General features: G+C 34.3%; 1 protein-coding gene and 1 non-coding gene across 3 annotated transcripts; both read left to right on the forward strand.

The window, feature by feature from the left end:
* Positions 1-11,282: 11,282 nt before the first annotated feature.
* On the forward strand, positions 11,283-15,643 carry LOC130979856 (uncharacterized). Of its 2 annotated transcripts, XR_009086758.1 has the most exons (8): positions 11,283-11,465; positions 12,102-12,194; positions 12,810-12,923; positions 13,833-14,031; positions 14,151-14,196; positions 14,437-14,512; positions 14,750-14,977; positions 15,324-15,639. XR_009086758.1 is itself a non-coding variant. In XM_057903401.1 (7 exons), the coding sequence occupies exons 3-7, from the start codon at positions 12,815-12,817 to the stop codon at positions 14,923-14,925; spliced, it is 606 nt and encodes a 201-aa protein (XP_057759384.1). In that variant the 5' UTR covers positions 11,283-11,465; positions 12,102-12,194; positions 12,810-12,814; the 3' UTR covers positions 14,926-15,643. The 2 variants fall into 2 exon arrangements, 1 of the variants encoding a protein (XP_057759384.1); XM_057903401.1 differs by having other exon boundaries at positions 14,750-15,643.
* LOC130932206 (U1 spliceosomal RNA) lies at positions 15,530-15,696 on the forward strand. Its single transcript, XR_009067367.1, has one exon. It is a non-coding gene; the product is annotated as a U1 spliceosomal RNA (small nuclear RNA).
* The last annotated feature ends 805 nt before the right edge of the window (positions 15,697-16,501 follow it).

The raw sequence follows: 16,501 nt of genomic DNA on the forward strand, positions 1-16,501 counted from the left end.
ATTCGCACCCAAGAACGTGATGAATGTGCAACAGAGCTTGAATGTGTATCTCTTAGATTCCCCAACAGAATCTTCGTGGTATAAGCTAGATAGATGGCGGCATTTATGAGGATCCGGAAAGTCTTACCTTGTCTGTGGTATTCTGAGTAGGATCCTGGGAATCCAGAAAGTCTAACCTTGTCTGTGGTATTCCGAGTAGGATTCCGGTAATGAATGACTGTGACGTGCTTCAGACTCGCAAGTGCTGGGCGTTAGTGACAGACGCAAAAGAATCAAGGGATTCTATTCCAGTAGGACCATACAGTATCTCCATTCGCTTATCTGAAATTCCTACCAATGAATCTGCATAAGTATCCCTTTTATTATTCTATTTCTTATTTCTATTTTCGAAACCAAAACCATTTAATCTGCCTAACTGAGATTTACAAGGTGACCATAGCTTGCTTCATACCAACAATCTCTGTGGGATCGACCCTTACTCACGTAAGGTTTATTACTTGGACGACCCAGTACACTTGCTGGTTAGTTGAACGGAGTTGTGAATTCAACCGGTGCCATAATAATGATTTCATACAAATACAAAGAATATGGATCACAATTTCATCCACCAGTTGGATAAAACGATTTTTTAGAGGAGTAACTGTTATAAAAGGGAGAGATGATTGTGTGTGAATAGTGTGGTGCTAAAAAATAATTTTAAGTATGTTTTTTGTTTAGTGTATGGTGGCGCACCAAAAAGAAGAGAAACTTATTATGTGAGAAGAGTTGAGCTTTTTATCTAAACTTTGTCAAGTATCTTTTTGTTATTTGAAGGACTTTAATGAGGTTGTTAAAGTAGAAGAGAAGAAAGAAGTTACCACTTTGATAGTGACTACAGCTAAGTTTAAATTTTGGATTCAGGATATGGAGCTTTTGGACCTTGCACTTACTGATCGTATGTTCACATGGTTTAGGGGTCAGTCGTGTAGCCACATTGATAGAATGCTAGTTAGTTTGGAGTGGTTGGAAGAGTTTCCCAAAACAAGGTTTAGAAGAAGTTTGAGAGGTTTATCAGACCTTGTGGATATCATAAGATTGGGAGGGGGTCGAGACCTTTTTCGGAGTCTGGATGCTTGGTTTACTCATGAGAGTTTTTTTAGGATGATAAAGGAGGAGTAGAGAAATTTGGGCGACGTACAATTTATTGACAAGATGAAGGCTTTGACAGTCCTACTGAGTAAATGGCATAAGGAGAATTTAGGGACATTGATATGAAAATGATGAAGTTTGAAGAAGAGATAAAGAAAGTAGATGATATGGTTAGCAATGGGATTGTTAATGGAACTGTGGAAGCAAGAAGGAGGGTGTTGGTGAGTTCTTGTAAGAAATGGTATATTAGAAAAGAGTTACATTACAAACAGATGTCGCGATCCAGACATGTCAAGGAGATGGATAAGAACACCCGCTATTTTCACAATCTAGCCTCAGCTCGGAGGAGAAACAATCGGATTGAGTCCTTACTGATTCATGGGAGGATAGTGAGAAATCAAGCAAGGATTAAGGTTGCTATCAGAGACTTTTATAAGAATTTATTTCATCAGGAGACCTCGCCGGCAATAGGATTCCATGATGGGATGGTTAACCGGATAATTGAGGAGGAGGCAGTAGAGTTGAAATAGATGCCGTCTAATAAGAAAATTAAGGATGCAGTTTGGGATTGTGAGTCAAGTAAGACACCAGGCAGTGATAGGTATAATATGAATTTTAGTTAGCTGTTTTACCTAGGAATGCGAATGTTACTTAGGTGGTTTTGGCGCCAAAGTTTGTCGACATTAAAGAAATCAAGGACCTTAGGCTGATTAGTATGGTGGGTTGTGTTTATAAGGTTATATCAAAGATCCTGGTTCAGAAGATACGGAAAATAATGCCAGGATTGGTAGGAGAAACACGGAGTGCTTTTGTGCAGGGTAGGAAGATACATGATGGGGTTTTGATTGCATGTGAAATTGTGCAATGGTTGAAGTTAAAGAAAAAAGCTCGACAAGTATTAAACTAGACTTCCAAAAGGCTTATGATCGAGTCAAGTGGAGTTTTGTAGATATTGTTTTGCAGAAGATGGGGTTTGGCCGTAGATGGAGGGCGTGGATAAAAGAGTGTGTGTGTTATGCATCTATGTCGGTCCTAATAAATAGCTCTCCCTCTAAGCCCTTCAAAATGGAAAGGGGTTTACAACAAGGGGATCCTCCTTCTCTCTATCTATTTATGCTTGTTGTGGATGTTCTACATAGGATGATTAGAGAAGCAGTGCGGAATGAACGCATTACTCTGTTGTTGGTTGGAAGGGATAACATTGAGTTGTCACATTTGCAGTTTGTGGATGATACTATACTTGTTTGCCCTTCTGAAGAAGAGACGATCAGAAACTATAAGTGGTTACTGTGCTGCTTTGAGATGATGTCAGGGATGAGTATTAATTTTGACAAGTCCAGCTTGATCCCGGTTAATTGTGAGCAGAGTTGGGCACGACAGATATGTCGAATGTTGGGGATGTAAAGAGGCGTATTTACCTTTCAGATATCTTGGTATTTCTCTGGGAGCAAATCCAAGGCTGGTCAAGACATGAAAATCAGTGATTGACAAGGTAGAAGAAAACCTAAGTTTGTGGAAAACAAAGTCTCTGAATAAAGTGGTTAAGTTGGTTCTCATTAAATCTGTTCTTAATAACCTGCCTATTTACTATCTCAACTTGTATAAAATGGCGAAGGTAGTAGCAGAAAAAATAATATCCTTACAGAAAAATTTTTGTGGAGTAAGGAGGACGGGAGGGAGGGGATGCCTCTAGTGAAATGGAAAGTTGTACAGGACTCCAAAAGGCAGGAGGTTTGGGAGTTGGTAACGTAGTAATTTGGAATACAGTGCTCCTGTTCAAGTGGTGGTGGAGATTTTTGAAAGAGGATTGTCCAATTTGAAAGAAAATTGTATGTTCCTGTAATAACATAAAATTTTCTAAGATGATTTGTGATCAGCCTATGCCTAAAAGAGGGGATTCTTGGAAGGATATTTATCAACTACAAATTAGGGAGCCACAAGTGAGAGAGAAGATGATGAGAGGCTTGGCTATAGAACTAGGGGATGTCAGGATAATTCGCTTTTGGGAGGATAGCTGGTTACCTTGTGGTTCTCTGAAAGTTACTTTTCCAAGACTTTTCTCGGTCTCAAATCTTCAAGGATCTATCATAGGGGAGAATGGGTTTTGTGATGGATTAAAGTGGATTTGGAATTTTCAGTGGCGACGAGAGTTATTTCAATGGGAGTTGGAATTAATAAACCAGTTTCATGCGGTTCTACAATTAGTGAAACTGACAACTGAGAGAGAGGATAGAGTGGTCTAAAAATTTGATAAAAAAAAGTGTTTATTCTAATAACTCCTTTGTGCAGGTATTGCAGGTAGAGGTACTTCCGGCAGATATCACAAGTTATAGTTTCACTAGTACTATTTGGAGAGGATTCGTCCCACCAAGGATTGAGTTGTTTACTTGGTTTGTACTGGTTGGTAGGGTAAATACAAGGAAAATACTGTGTAGATTAGGTGTTATTGGCCAGAATGATAACATGTGTATTTTATGTCACAAGTTTATTGAAACTGCTTTTCACTTGTTCATTAGTTGTGAGCTCACTTGGTAGGTGTGGTGGTTGTTCGCTCTTGGAAGGATATAGACTATTCCAAGTACGCTCAAGCAATACTATGAAAGTTGGACGGATATATCAGTGAGAAAGATGGAACGGAAGCGGTGGTTGGTTGACTTTTTTGCGGTCACCTGAACAATTTGGTTAGAAAGAAATGATAGAATTTTCGAAAATTAAGGTTCAATTGTCGTGGATATTATTAAAAGATCCTTTACAAATTACGATAAGTGGATTGGTGGTAAATTCTGTGGTTGTTGATGACAATATTAAAGATGGCTAAGAATTATTATTTTTAGCGCTATGAATTTTTGTTTCTTTTATTTTGTTCTACTTTATTGTGTTGAACTCTTTTACTTCTAAAAAAAATAATTTTATTACGATATTAATCATTCACCAATAGAATTAGCTAGAAATATTCATTATAATACATTATTAAAATAAACCATTTTATACCAACAACAAAGTAAGACTAAATAGTTTTAATACTGTACGTAGTTATATATAATTTAAACTACGATAAATTATTTTAGGATTTTAAAATAATAATTATTTGAAAAATCAATAGTATATAAGCATGCAGCTTTAATTTACCAAAAGCATAAAAATCTTACTTTTACATCAAAAAAAACTTTTCACCTTGGTTTCTTTACTCTGAAAAGCCAAGATTTTTAACAAAAAAGCTTATCACAATACAATGTAATCTTATACATGTAATATTGAATTAATATTCAATTTGATTATTAAAATTTGATATTAGACTTAAATTAATTTCTAAAATTATGATTGATTTAATTTAACTTTTAAAATTTATAATAACAATTCACATTAGTTTTTAAATTGATTTTTGTGAATGGTGTATTAAATTTTACATATTAATTTACTAATTTTGATCACAATTTAGACGACTAATCTAAATTGTAATAAATTAATGTACTAAATTAATACGTTGTTAATGAAAATTAGCTCAAAAATAAATGTGAATTACGATTATAAGTTTCAAAATTCACTACAATAATATAAATTATTTTTTAGAATTATATGTGTAAAAAATATTAAAATTTGTCAAAAAAATAAATTTTGACACTATTTTAACTATAGAAATATGTTAATAAAAGTTTTGTTAAAAATAATATTTTTAACATATAAGTAATTGTAAAAAAATCTTAAATCTTATTTTGATAAATATTAGCCATCAAAAATAATTTATTAGAAAAAATTGAGAATATATTTTTTGTAATATTTATTAACCGTCAAAAATACTATTTATTTTGATATTTATTGATCATAAAAAATTCTCAACAAAAATTTTTAACAACATGAGATAAGATCTTGAAATTGAAGAATAAACTGGGATTTTAAAGATGAAAAATGAGTAGTATGATCTTAAACTGAGAGCAGTGTGATGCTAAAATTGACAAAGCTCAATAAAAAAAATAATAAAATAAATTAAAAACAAATGACTGAAATGAATACCAAAATTGAGAAGTAATTTTTTTACAGTTAAATTATTCATTAAAAAACATAAAAATGTGATATTTATAAAAAATATATATTAATTTTTATATTTAATTATGACTATTAAAAAAAATATATTAAAATAGTTCTTTTTTTTAGTAATTCAATTTAAATTCAATAAAATTTTAATAATTAAATTAGATCCGACTTTAATTTTTAAGAATTAAATTGAGTATTAACTCACGTAATATTAGTACTTAAATTAATTTGAAGAACAACCATAATCCCATTATCTATCTAATTTAACTACTAATTTTGAGGGCACAACTTTCAATCAAATGGGTCCCATCCTGATCCCTTTTCCAGTTACACCCATGGCATTTAATTTAATTTCTTAATGATCATATCATATTCACCTTGCATTATTATTATATATTCAATGCAACATTGACACGTGTCTCACCATTGTTACTTAATTGCTTTATATATAGCCCAAAGTTGCACCTCAAATTTGGTCATGTAATGTATCCTACACTTGGTTAATAAAACAGACACAACCATGAAAGCATCACCGTCATCCATCCTAAGGTACCTCCCCTTTCGCCGGATTCAGCCGAAGGCACCCGCGACAGCAGCTGTTGCACCATCACCGGTGCCAACACAATTCGACCAAGTACTCCCGACGGAGTTAGACACACTCGAGTTATCACTAGGCAATAGTACTACTAGTAGTGGTGAAATTGGTTTGGCACATTTTCTTGATGCAGCCATCACCACACAAAAAATTGCATTGGGTTCACTTTTGAAGAACACTTCTAATTTCGAAGATGACAAGGATCGTGTAGCTGCCGAAGATTATCTAGATAGCAACATTGAGATTCTTGATGCATTCAATCATCATGTTGAAAAATTAGGCCACATGAAGAACTATGTGGACTCATTGAAAATTGTTGCACATTTGATTGAAGTTGGGAGCGGAAGGCCGAATTGTGCGGCAACGGCGCGCGCATCGGAGCATTTAGATTCATGCCATGGCATGGAGAAGAGGTTCAAAGCAATGGAGAAGCATGGATCTAGCTTGAGTAGGAGAGTGTTGAAGAAAAGACTAATACGTAACCATGAAAGAATGTTGAATGATGTTTTGTTTAGTTCTAAGGCTATGGCCTTAATGGGGTGCAAGTTTCTTGAACTTGGACTTTCATTTGATTCATCAAAAATTAGGTCAATACCTTTGAATTTGATGAAGAAGTCTCACCCTAGAACAAGTTCTTTGTCATGGTTGAGATTTGTTCAAGAGTTTGATAAGATGGGGAAATATGCATATGGGTGTTTGTTGATGAATGAGTTGTTGGATGCATCAAAAGAATTGAAGGAGTTGATGAAGGGTAAAAAGGGAAATAAGATGTTAGTGGAATCTTGTGTTGAGAGAGTAAAGAGAAGGTGCAATGAATTGGAGGATTTCATTGAGATTATAGAGGGAAGAGTAAATGTTCTGCATAAAAGTTTGATTGATGTTAGAATGGCCTTGATGGGAATTCTATGTCATTAGGCCTATTGGAGTAGATGTAAAAAACTCACTAATAAAAGATGTACATGGAATTGTTCTAAGATATATTGAAAATATGAATTTCATAAGTAACCAACCCCCTTTCTAGTTTTAAGAAATAGAAGAAAGACATTATGTTCTATATTTAAGGATCACAATAACGGAATCGAATTAATGTTGGTTGCTCAGTAGTAGAGAATCAACTATGACGATATTCCCGTGACATTGCGCATAAAAAATTCGGATTCAAATGTTTTTAGAATTTGTTCTTGAAATCGTCTTTAGTTTCCTTAAAGAAAGAAACTAGTTTTTTTTAAAGAAAAAGTCCAACACAAAAAGTGAAACAAAGACAGTATTAAAAATACAAAGCAATGAATAATAATCGAATCAACTGATCTAATCATAAAATTCTTCTGTTATTTTCGGTATTGCCATCAACAGTTAAAGGGGTCAGCATCTAACTACTCAGTGTAGTTCTGAACAAATAAGTTTATAATCTCCTTTGCTCATTTTTGTTTATTCTGAAAAATTCTCTGGTTTCGTTCCAACCAAATATTCCACATAATAGCACAAAAGCACACCATCCATATCTTGTGCTCCTCCTTGTTAATTGATACCTCAGTCCAACTTTGAAAATGCTCATTGACTGTACCCGAACATATCCATTGTAAACCAACATGAGATATCCAAGCACACTAAACCTGTTAAAAAAAATTACAGTAAAAAAACAAGTGGTAATCATTTTCATCGCCTATTTTACATAAGACACTAGAGAATCTTCTTGGTTAATAACCCTGAACCGACGCAATCTCTCCTTCGTATTAAGTAACCCTGCCAGTCAATCCAAACCAAACAAATAACTCCAACCTAGGAGAGACAAGTCCTTTTCAAATTGACCTAGTAAAAGTGTAACTTGATATATACTCCGGAGCCATTTCTACTTGCAACACTTGCACAAATGAGTTAGTAGAAAAAATACATTGTTTATCATATTTTCACACAATTCTATCCTCTCTCCCAAGTGCAAGTTTGACTATTCTCAAAAGTATTGTGAAGCTGGTTCACTAGATCCAACTCCCATTGGAACAATTTTCGCCTCCATTGGTAGTTCCATATCCAAGCTAACCCATCCCAAAATCCACAATCTCCTATCACTGATCCTCTTTGGTTTGAAACAGAGAAGAGCCTTCAAAATCGATCATTCAGAGACCCTCCAATAATCTAGACATCCTCCCAAAACCGAGTACGTCTCGCATCACCCACCTCCATAGCCAATCCAGTAATCATCTTCTGCCTAACTTCTTGATTCTTGAACTGTAGTTGACAAATGTCCTTCGACGGATCCCCCTGCTCAGGTAATCTCCAGGAGGATAGAAGCTCATTTGGATTCAAGTTGTTACAAGAGCAAACCACCTTCTTCCACAACGGACACTCTTTCTTAGAAAACTGCCACCACCACTTAAACAAAATGGCTGTATTGCATACCATAGCATTTCCAACTCCTAACCCGCCTAACCTTTTAAGAGTCTGCACGACTTCCCACTTCACCAAGGCCATAACAGACCTCCCATCCTCCTTACTCCATAAAAATCTTCTTTGTAAAGAAATCAGTTTCTCTGCAACAGTCTTTGACATCTTATATAGGTTCAAATAATAAACCGGAAGACTATTCAACACAGATTTAATAAGCACCAACTTACCAGCATTATTAAGCGCCTTGGCTTTCCAAAGGCTAAGCTTCTCCTCTACTTTGTCTATTATTAGCTTCCATGTCTTAACCAACCTTGGGTTCGCACCTAATGAGATGCCCAGATATTTAACTGGAAGGGAGTCTTGCTTGCAGTCTAACACACTACACATACGTCGTACCCATTGCTCATCACAGTTAATAGGAATTAAACTCGACTTCTCAAAATTAATACTTAAGCCTGACATCAACTAAAAGCACCGAAGCAACCTCTTGTAGTTCTTGATTGTCTCATCTTCAGGAGGGCAGAACAAAATAGTATCATCAGCGAACTGTAGATGCGACAACTCAATATAATCTCTTCCAACCAACAATGGTGATAAGCGTCCGTTCCTAACTTCTTTTTCAAGCATTCTATGTAAGACATCCACAACAAGTACAAAAAGGAACGGAGACAAAGGATCACCTTGTCACAGGCCCCTTTCCATCTTGAACGGGTTAGAAGGCGAGCCGTTTATCAATACTAACATTGAGCACGAACTCACACACTCCAAAACCCACGCCCTTCATCTTTGTCCAAATCCCATCTTCTGCAACACGAGGTCAACGAATTTTCACTTTACTCTGTCATATGCTTTCTGGAAGTCTAACTTATCATTGCCGCTTCCGACTTCCTCATTTTGATCCACTGAACCGTTTCACATGCGATAAGCGCCCCATCATGAATCTTCCGACCCTTGATAAATGCGCTCTGCGTCTCACCCACTAATCCAGGCATAACAGCTCTCATCTTCCTCACTATCATCTTCGAGATAACCTTATACACACACCCCACTATGCTAATCAGGCGCAAATCTTTGATTTCCTTAGCACCAGTAAACTTAAGGGCCAGTGCCACCCAAGTTACATTACCATCTGTCGGCAACCTTGAAGATTGGAAGAAACCTAATACAGCTGTCGTAAATTCAGAGCCAATTTCGCCCCAACATTCTTTATAAAATTCATGTTGTAACCGTTACTTGCTGGAGCCTTGGACGATTCACAATCCTACACTGCCTCTCTAACCTCCTCAAGTGTTGGCAATATCTCTAGAGCCATAGCATCCTCCTCGTCGATCCTTTCCACCAGTCCGTCTCTGAACCCCACCATTGGAGACTCCTCTTGATGATATAACTCCTTGTAAAAATCTCTTATGGCAATCTTAATCCTAACTTGATTCCTTATCAACCTCCCATTAATGACTAGAGTATCAATTCTATTATTCCTCATTCTCGCTGAAACTAAGTTATGGAAATACCTCGTGTTTTTATCCATGTGTCATCGCATGCCTAGACCTCGACTTCTGCTTCCAGTGTATTTCTTTCCGCACATATCACTTCTCACAGCAAGTAACTAAGGCCCTCGTTCTAGCTTCCACTGTTCCATCATATGTCCCATTGTCAACCATGTCATCAATTTTTTTTAATTTCTTCTTCAAACTTCGTGATTTTCTTGTCCATGTCACCAAAGTTGTCTCTGCGCCATCTTCCCAAAGGACCCGTCAAAGCCTTTAATTTATCGATGAATTGTAGAGCTCTCAACCCTCTCCATTTTTCCTTGACCATCCTTAGAAACCCTTCATGAGTAAACCATGAATCAAACTAGTTGCCAATGAACTATAATTCAAATGATATAGTCCCTCTCTACTCATTTAATTGTGGTTCGAGTCTCTCTATTTTTAAAAAAAAGACTAGTCACTTTTTTTAACATAATTATATTTTAAAAATATTACCTGTACAAATAAAAATTGACTACTAAATTAATTATCCCTACTATTAATTTATTATTCAAAATTTAGCATAAAATTTATTTTTATATTATAGGGTGTACAAGATTCTATCCGGTTGGAATCCGATCAAATCGAACCAAATTTACGGATCTAAACATTAAGGGTGTGTGGTAACCACGTTGGAGAGGATAAAAGTGCGTTGAAATTTTTTGAACGCTGTTTCTTGATGTTTGGCAACCTTTCTCCTCTAACCGCAGAAGTGATTTTGCAATCTAAAAGCGTGTTTACTGGAAGCAAAAAATTGTTGCTTCTACGTTTATTTTAACCTGCGTTAGCCTTTGATGATCGTTATTGGTATTTTTGCAAAAGAATTTTTAGATTCGTTAGCCTTTGTCATTTCAAATATTTTAAATATTTTTTCAATTTTTAGTACTTTCTTTTATATTTTGATTTTTTTATTAAATTTGTTATTGTAATTCTATTATAATATAAATTATTGATCTTATTAAAAATGACAAAGTAAATAAAAAATTGACCATACATAATAATGGAATCATAAGTAATAAAATTTTACAGTCCAAAATAATACTAAATAAAAAAATACTGAAAATACTAAAAAAATTATAGAATATTTTTTTGTTTGACATTGTAAAATTTGTTATTATAATTCTTATTTACTGTTTATTATTCTAATTTGTTATAATATGTATTATTATTTTTGTTGAAAATGATAAATTAAATAAAAAATTAATCATAAATAATAATAAAAATATAATAAAAAATTAGAACCCAAAACAATAAATAAAATAAGATTATTGAGAGTACTCATAAAAATACTAAAATATATTATTTTATATGTTATTTTTAATTTAATAAATAAATATTAATTTTTATTATAATAATAAAAAATTATAACAAATTAAAATAAAATTTTATAAAAAATATTATATAAAAATATACTAAAAAATAATATTATAATTTAATATTATATTTTTTAGTAATTAATTAATTATTTATTTAAAAGTGATTTTAACTAATATTATTTAAATAATTTTATTTTATCAAAATCAATTTTAGTATAGAATTACGAAATTGTATCTAAAATCAATTTTACAAAATTGCTTTAATTCAAACTTAAGTTTGAGTAACTCTAATCCAAACAGACACTAAACTGAACTGGCCTGGTTCAGATAGTACTAACCCGGTCGCCTGAAGCCGTGAACTCTCTCACCTTCTTCTCGCTGTGAAGCTCTTACGCCATCTCGCCGAGCTCCGTTGCTGTCTCGGTTCGGTTGAGGGGTCACCGTTGGAACTTGGAAGCCGTCTTCTGCCACTTCCTGCAGGTGATAAAATCCTTCACTATTACCGTTGATTATATATTGATTTTGAATGGTTCGTGTGCAATTGATTCGGTTTTACTAATTTAAACACACTGAATTTTCGAGTGCAATTGAATGGTGTGTAATTGATTTGGTTTTACTCTTGTGATTACTGTAAAAACTATAAGCTAGTTCGTAAAGAAAAGGGGGAAAAAGATGAGTAGTCTTGGAGCAACAGTCAAGTTGTATAGGTGTAAGTGTGACCTCAAGGTCAATGGTTACTGATGCTTGTTAGTCTACCTACATTGCACCTTTTAAGTGCGACACTTTACCACAAGCTGAAAAAACGGTTTGTTCAGTTTCACTGATCTTCTGAGAGTATCTATTACCTTGCTTTGTGAATTGTGATTGTGATGGATGGAAACCTCATCAAATTGGACGATGCACTATCATATCATGCACACAACGATTTCTTTGACAAGTTAATGATGTTGCCACAAAAATCTTTCATGTTCTTGTTACTTTCCAGACTTATATTAAGAATCTTGAATTATCCCGTTTAATCTGCATTCATGTTCTTATTGCTTTTGGTGTCTTCATTACAATGTTTATCACTTTTATGATTCTGTATGACATCTTATCTTCTTTTAATGGCTTCAGGTGCAAGTTTCAGGCCCAGATTGAATACCTATAACTATGAATATTGATTCTTTCAAGCGGGATGTTGATGAATTAATTGCTGAATTCACTCAGGTATTATTAAGATCTTACCTGTGTGTTTACTAGTTGTGTTGGTTTGTTTGTAAAGTCAAGGTGCTTCCCATCCTTTTTTTCAATTAGATATTTTAGCCATAAATTTTTACTCTGCAATTCCCTGAGAGATTTTGAAGAGTCGCAGAATGAATCAACTACTTTGGCTGACATGAGAGTATGGCTTTCTAAGAAGTTCTCCTACATTTATGAATCTAGTCCTTCTACCAACCTCGCCTTCTTTATGCAATCACTCTATGCTCAATGTATAGGTGTGTGTTTAGATTCTAAGGTGACCGTTTTCAACAGATATACAAGCTTGTTATTTAAATTTAGAATTTTCAATCAATTGTGTTGGTAATTTTTATTTTCAATGGTTTTATTTTGTGCCAAAACTTTTATTAAAAAAAAAAAATTGTGCCAAAACCTGAAAGAAATTCCACAAGTGGAGGTCACAAATGTAAAAAGGCAGAGATGCAAACTTAAAGTAAAATTTATATATTTATAAAACTCCCACTATTGTGTGATAATTATGATATTTTCAAGCATAGAAACTTGCAGTTTATTAGCTTTATATCTTTATTTCAGTATACAACCTTTCTTCATGTTCCTGTGCAGGTTACATGTGTGGTACTGCTTCTTTATCACACAGATTGGGTGGCCTTTATTGCCTCTATTGTCTGTATGAGACTCAACCATTTAAACCTACTTTTAAGGTCTATCTATCCCTTGGTATATTAATTTCTAAGCTTAAATGATTATGATTAATATACTTTTATGTGATTTGATGCAATTTGATTGGTCAAAGATTCAGTATTTTTTACATTTCAATGATCTATTTGTAATTTGTACAATTCAAATTCCAGTCTTGTAGCTTCTTCTATACTTATCGTTCCTTTTTTTTTTTTATTGATGTAGTGATTGAGAAAATTTGATTTATCCAAAACACTTTGATTGTCATTTTGTATTTACGTTTATGTGTGTGTGATTTCATAGGATTACAGTTTGTCATTTAGTACTCATAATCATAATGTGTCATATAACTCAGAATATTACACATGCTCTTGCTCCAGCATCTTGTCTACTTCCTCAAAAGGGAAAAAAATTGCATAATGAAGAACTTAGCTATTCAATATAGGGCATTTATGCTTTCATGGTGTTATAGACCTAAACCTTTTTTCCTTTTTTTATCCTCATCAACTTTTATCATGGCCAATGACATGTTTGATTTGTGTTGATGAATATTAATGACGGTATTATGTGAAGTTGTCAACCTCTTCATTGTCTTTTTATTGTTTGGAACCATACATGCCTCATGTAATCCATGTAAAACCCCCCTCTAGCAGGAAAAAAGCTTCTACCATTGTTATATGTTGTTAGCAGCATAGGTACATGCATATTTTAAGGCTTACGCTGGCTATTTAGATGATTGCTGCAATGATGTTGATGAGTGTTTCTTTAATAAAGCATGAGTGTTATCAGATTGGTCTATTACTGAATACTGAAACAGCCGTTTTTAATTTTTTATGTGTTGTGCGTTGTCCAACTTGATGCTTTGTACTTTTTGTTTTTCCTCTTTATTTTTTCTATTAATAATGGTTGACATTTAAAGAACATGCTTAAGCGTGTCCATTTACACAGGAGAGATAAAGAAACTCAGAACCCTTATGGTAGATGCAAAAACAAATGATATTAAAGTCGTACCTTCTTTGGTAAAAAGAATGCTGGATAGAAACATTCTCCTTTTTGGTGCTGTTGACTTAATGGCTGATTCTGTCACGGAGACAGTTAACCAACTCCAACAATTGCAGGATGCTCGTATCAAACACGCATATGAAAAGTAAATAACCATATTGGACTGATGCTATATTTTCTCCTTTCCTTTTCATGTTATTATTCATGATAATGTGATTATAATAACAACCCTCACTGCTTTCATGTTTTCCCGGTTCATGACAGATTATTTCACAGCACACCAATTGACAGATATGTTCACATGGACCTTGTAAGTATCTGCATGCTTTGTGACTTGCAAAAATTATCCAATCTCGTTATTGTTTTACTATTAGATGCTCATCCAACATGAAATGGTGCTCTGTAAATTGTATAACATGCCTTTTTGTGCCAACTAACTCCTCCAACTTGAGTTGAGGCTTCGAGCGGAAGTAAAAGCACTCAAAAGAATTTAAAAGCTATTTGACTGCAGTGTATCCTTTTAACTTCCTTTCTTCTTTCAACTTGCCAGGGAATGGAAGTTGACCTTGGAAAGCTGCAGAAAATGTCATCGGAATATGCTGTGGCCAAGAATGTAGCCATTGCAGGTATTTTTCCCTCTTCTATAGGTTGAAGTTAATTGCTTATTCAAAAGCCAAGTGTTTGTTTATTTATAATATGACATTATGACTCTATTTGGTTTAAGAAGGTAACATGGCTACCTCATTCTTAGCCGTTTTTCTTTCTGCGTCGATGTTCTCTATGACATTGTAATTTTGGTAACTTGTGATATGTTTATCTGATTTTGATTCTTTGCCTTTTGTTTTTTCCCCTCCCTGATAAAGAAGCAAGCAATATTTTAGATGTTACAGACATAAAGCACCTATCAGAAGATAAGGAACTGATAGGAGATGTTGTGAAAAAGATCGCTGATGACTGGAATGACCAGAAAGAAACATTAAGCAAACCGGGTGCGGAGAGGATGAAATGTATGAGCAAGAGCTGCTACAACAACTTCTGAAAGACAACGATGACGACGAGGATAATGAAAAAGAGGGTAGTCAAGATTGGAGGTATACATTTGAGCTGGGGAATTCATAATGCTAATATGTTAGCCATTATTTTGGTATAGGGAGTTCAGGCTTTCCCAGGGGAAATATGGTCTTATAGGTCCATTTTTTTTTTCTTTACCTCTATCCACTTTGTTATCAACAATGTGTTATCAACTACTTTCACACTTTCGGTTCTTGTTGTGTGTATTATGGTCTCTTCAACTTTCTTTCTTTTGCTGGATCGGTTTGTTTGTGGAACTAAATTATGCAATCATAATTCTTATCCTTCTCGCTATCCTTGAAATAGCTTTGGTAAAGATAACATAGTCTTCCAACATCTGAATGTCTACATTTTTGGAATATGAAGTTTTCCTTTCCACGTTCTATTGCCGAGAATCACTACATCTGGAGACCAATAACCGGCTGTTCAATGGCTTCATTGAATGAAATATTCAAGTCTTACATTGAAAGCAAGAGGCAAGATGTCTGGAATTGAAGTCTTACATAGCGTGAAGATGAGTCTGAGAAGTCTGCAACACGACATGAAAGGGAAGACACTACAACAATTACAAGATACTTACCTGGACGGGTCAATGGGCGGTCAAAAAGACCTATGGCCTACGGCCTAGGCTGGTGACTTCCATTGCACTTTGGAAGGATATCCGTCTAAGGTCTACGTAAGTGGTGGAGCCTAGGTCATAATTTGTAGTAATAGGGATTTGCGTTTGCGCAGTCTCTGTGAAGTTTAATGTTTGTTTATGTAATTTAAATATTTTTTTAAACATTAAATTAGTGTAACTAAAGATTTTTTCGAATATTAAATTTATTAGGATTTTGTGCCTCATTAGTATAATTATCTACAGTGATTACAATTTATTTTTCCATTGAACTCGCCTAAAGTCTTTTAATTTTTTGCATATAATAAATTTTTTTCTCAAGAAGCACCATTTTTTCTGATCCTGTACGAATGAGTTAACAGTTCAGAGCTGTTTATTTTATCTCAAGAGATTGTTACCATCAGCAATGCCAAGTTTAAACTCAACGATAATTTAGTAATAATTGTTTATTATTTCTTTATGTTCCAGAGGCTTCAAGAGTTAATACAACATCTTTTTTTCATCCATATCAACATAGATGCATTCTAATTGACAAAAGTTATTGGACCTCTAATTTGATAATACCTGATGCTAGAAAGTTGAGAAAACGTAGAAAGAAAATAAAAACGACTCTCTCCTAATTAATTTTTTTGGAGAGTACACGAACTATTTTTGTACGGACTACGGAGAGCAACACAAATGTTGATATTTTAATCATAAAAAAGGTTCGAAATCTGCCTAGAGTTTATGGTTTCACTTTCTTGGTTACAGTAAACTATGCTGATTATTGGTATTTGATTGTTTGGGAGACTCTAAATCTGTTATTCGACAGTGGAGGATTTGAGTAAAAGACTTGATGGAAGGAAGACAATTTACATTGAAGTACCACATCGAAGGAATATCTCTGAGAAAGCTGCCATGCAGTATAGAATGAAAGGTACGACGACAA

The sequence above is a fragment of the Arachis stenosperma genome, chromosome 5 (genome assembly GCF_014773155.1).
Source record: "Arachis stenosperma cultivar V10309 chromosome 5, arast.V10309.gnm1.PFL2, whole genome shotgun sequence".
Lineage (NCBI taxonomy): Eukaryota > Viridiplantae > Streptophyta > Magnoliopsida > Fabales > Fabaceae > Arachis > Arachis stenosperma.

Coding starts and splice junctions, on each gene's coding strand:
- LOC130979856 (XM_057903401.1), top strand. CDS start 12,815: ATGTGTGGTACTGCTTCTTTATCACACAGATTGGGTGGCCTTTATTGC. Junction 12,924..13,832: donor TAAGGTCTATCTATCCCTTG/GTATATTAATTT, acceptor CCATTTACACAG/GAGAGATAAAGAAACTCAGA. Junction 14,032..14,150: donor ATCAAACACGCATATGAAAA/GTAAATAACCAT, acceptor GGTTCATGACAG/ATTATTTCACAGCACACCAA.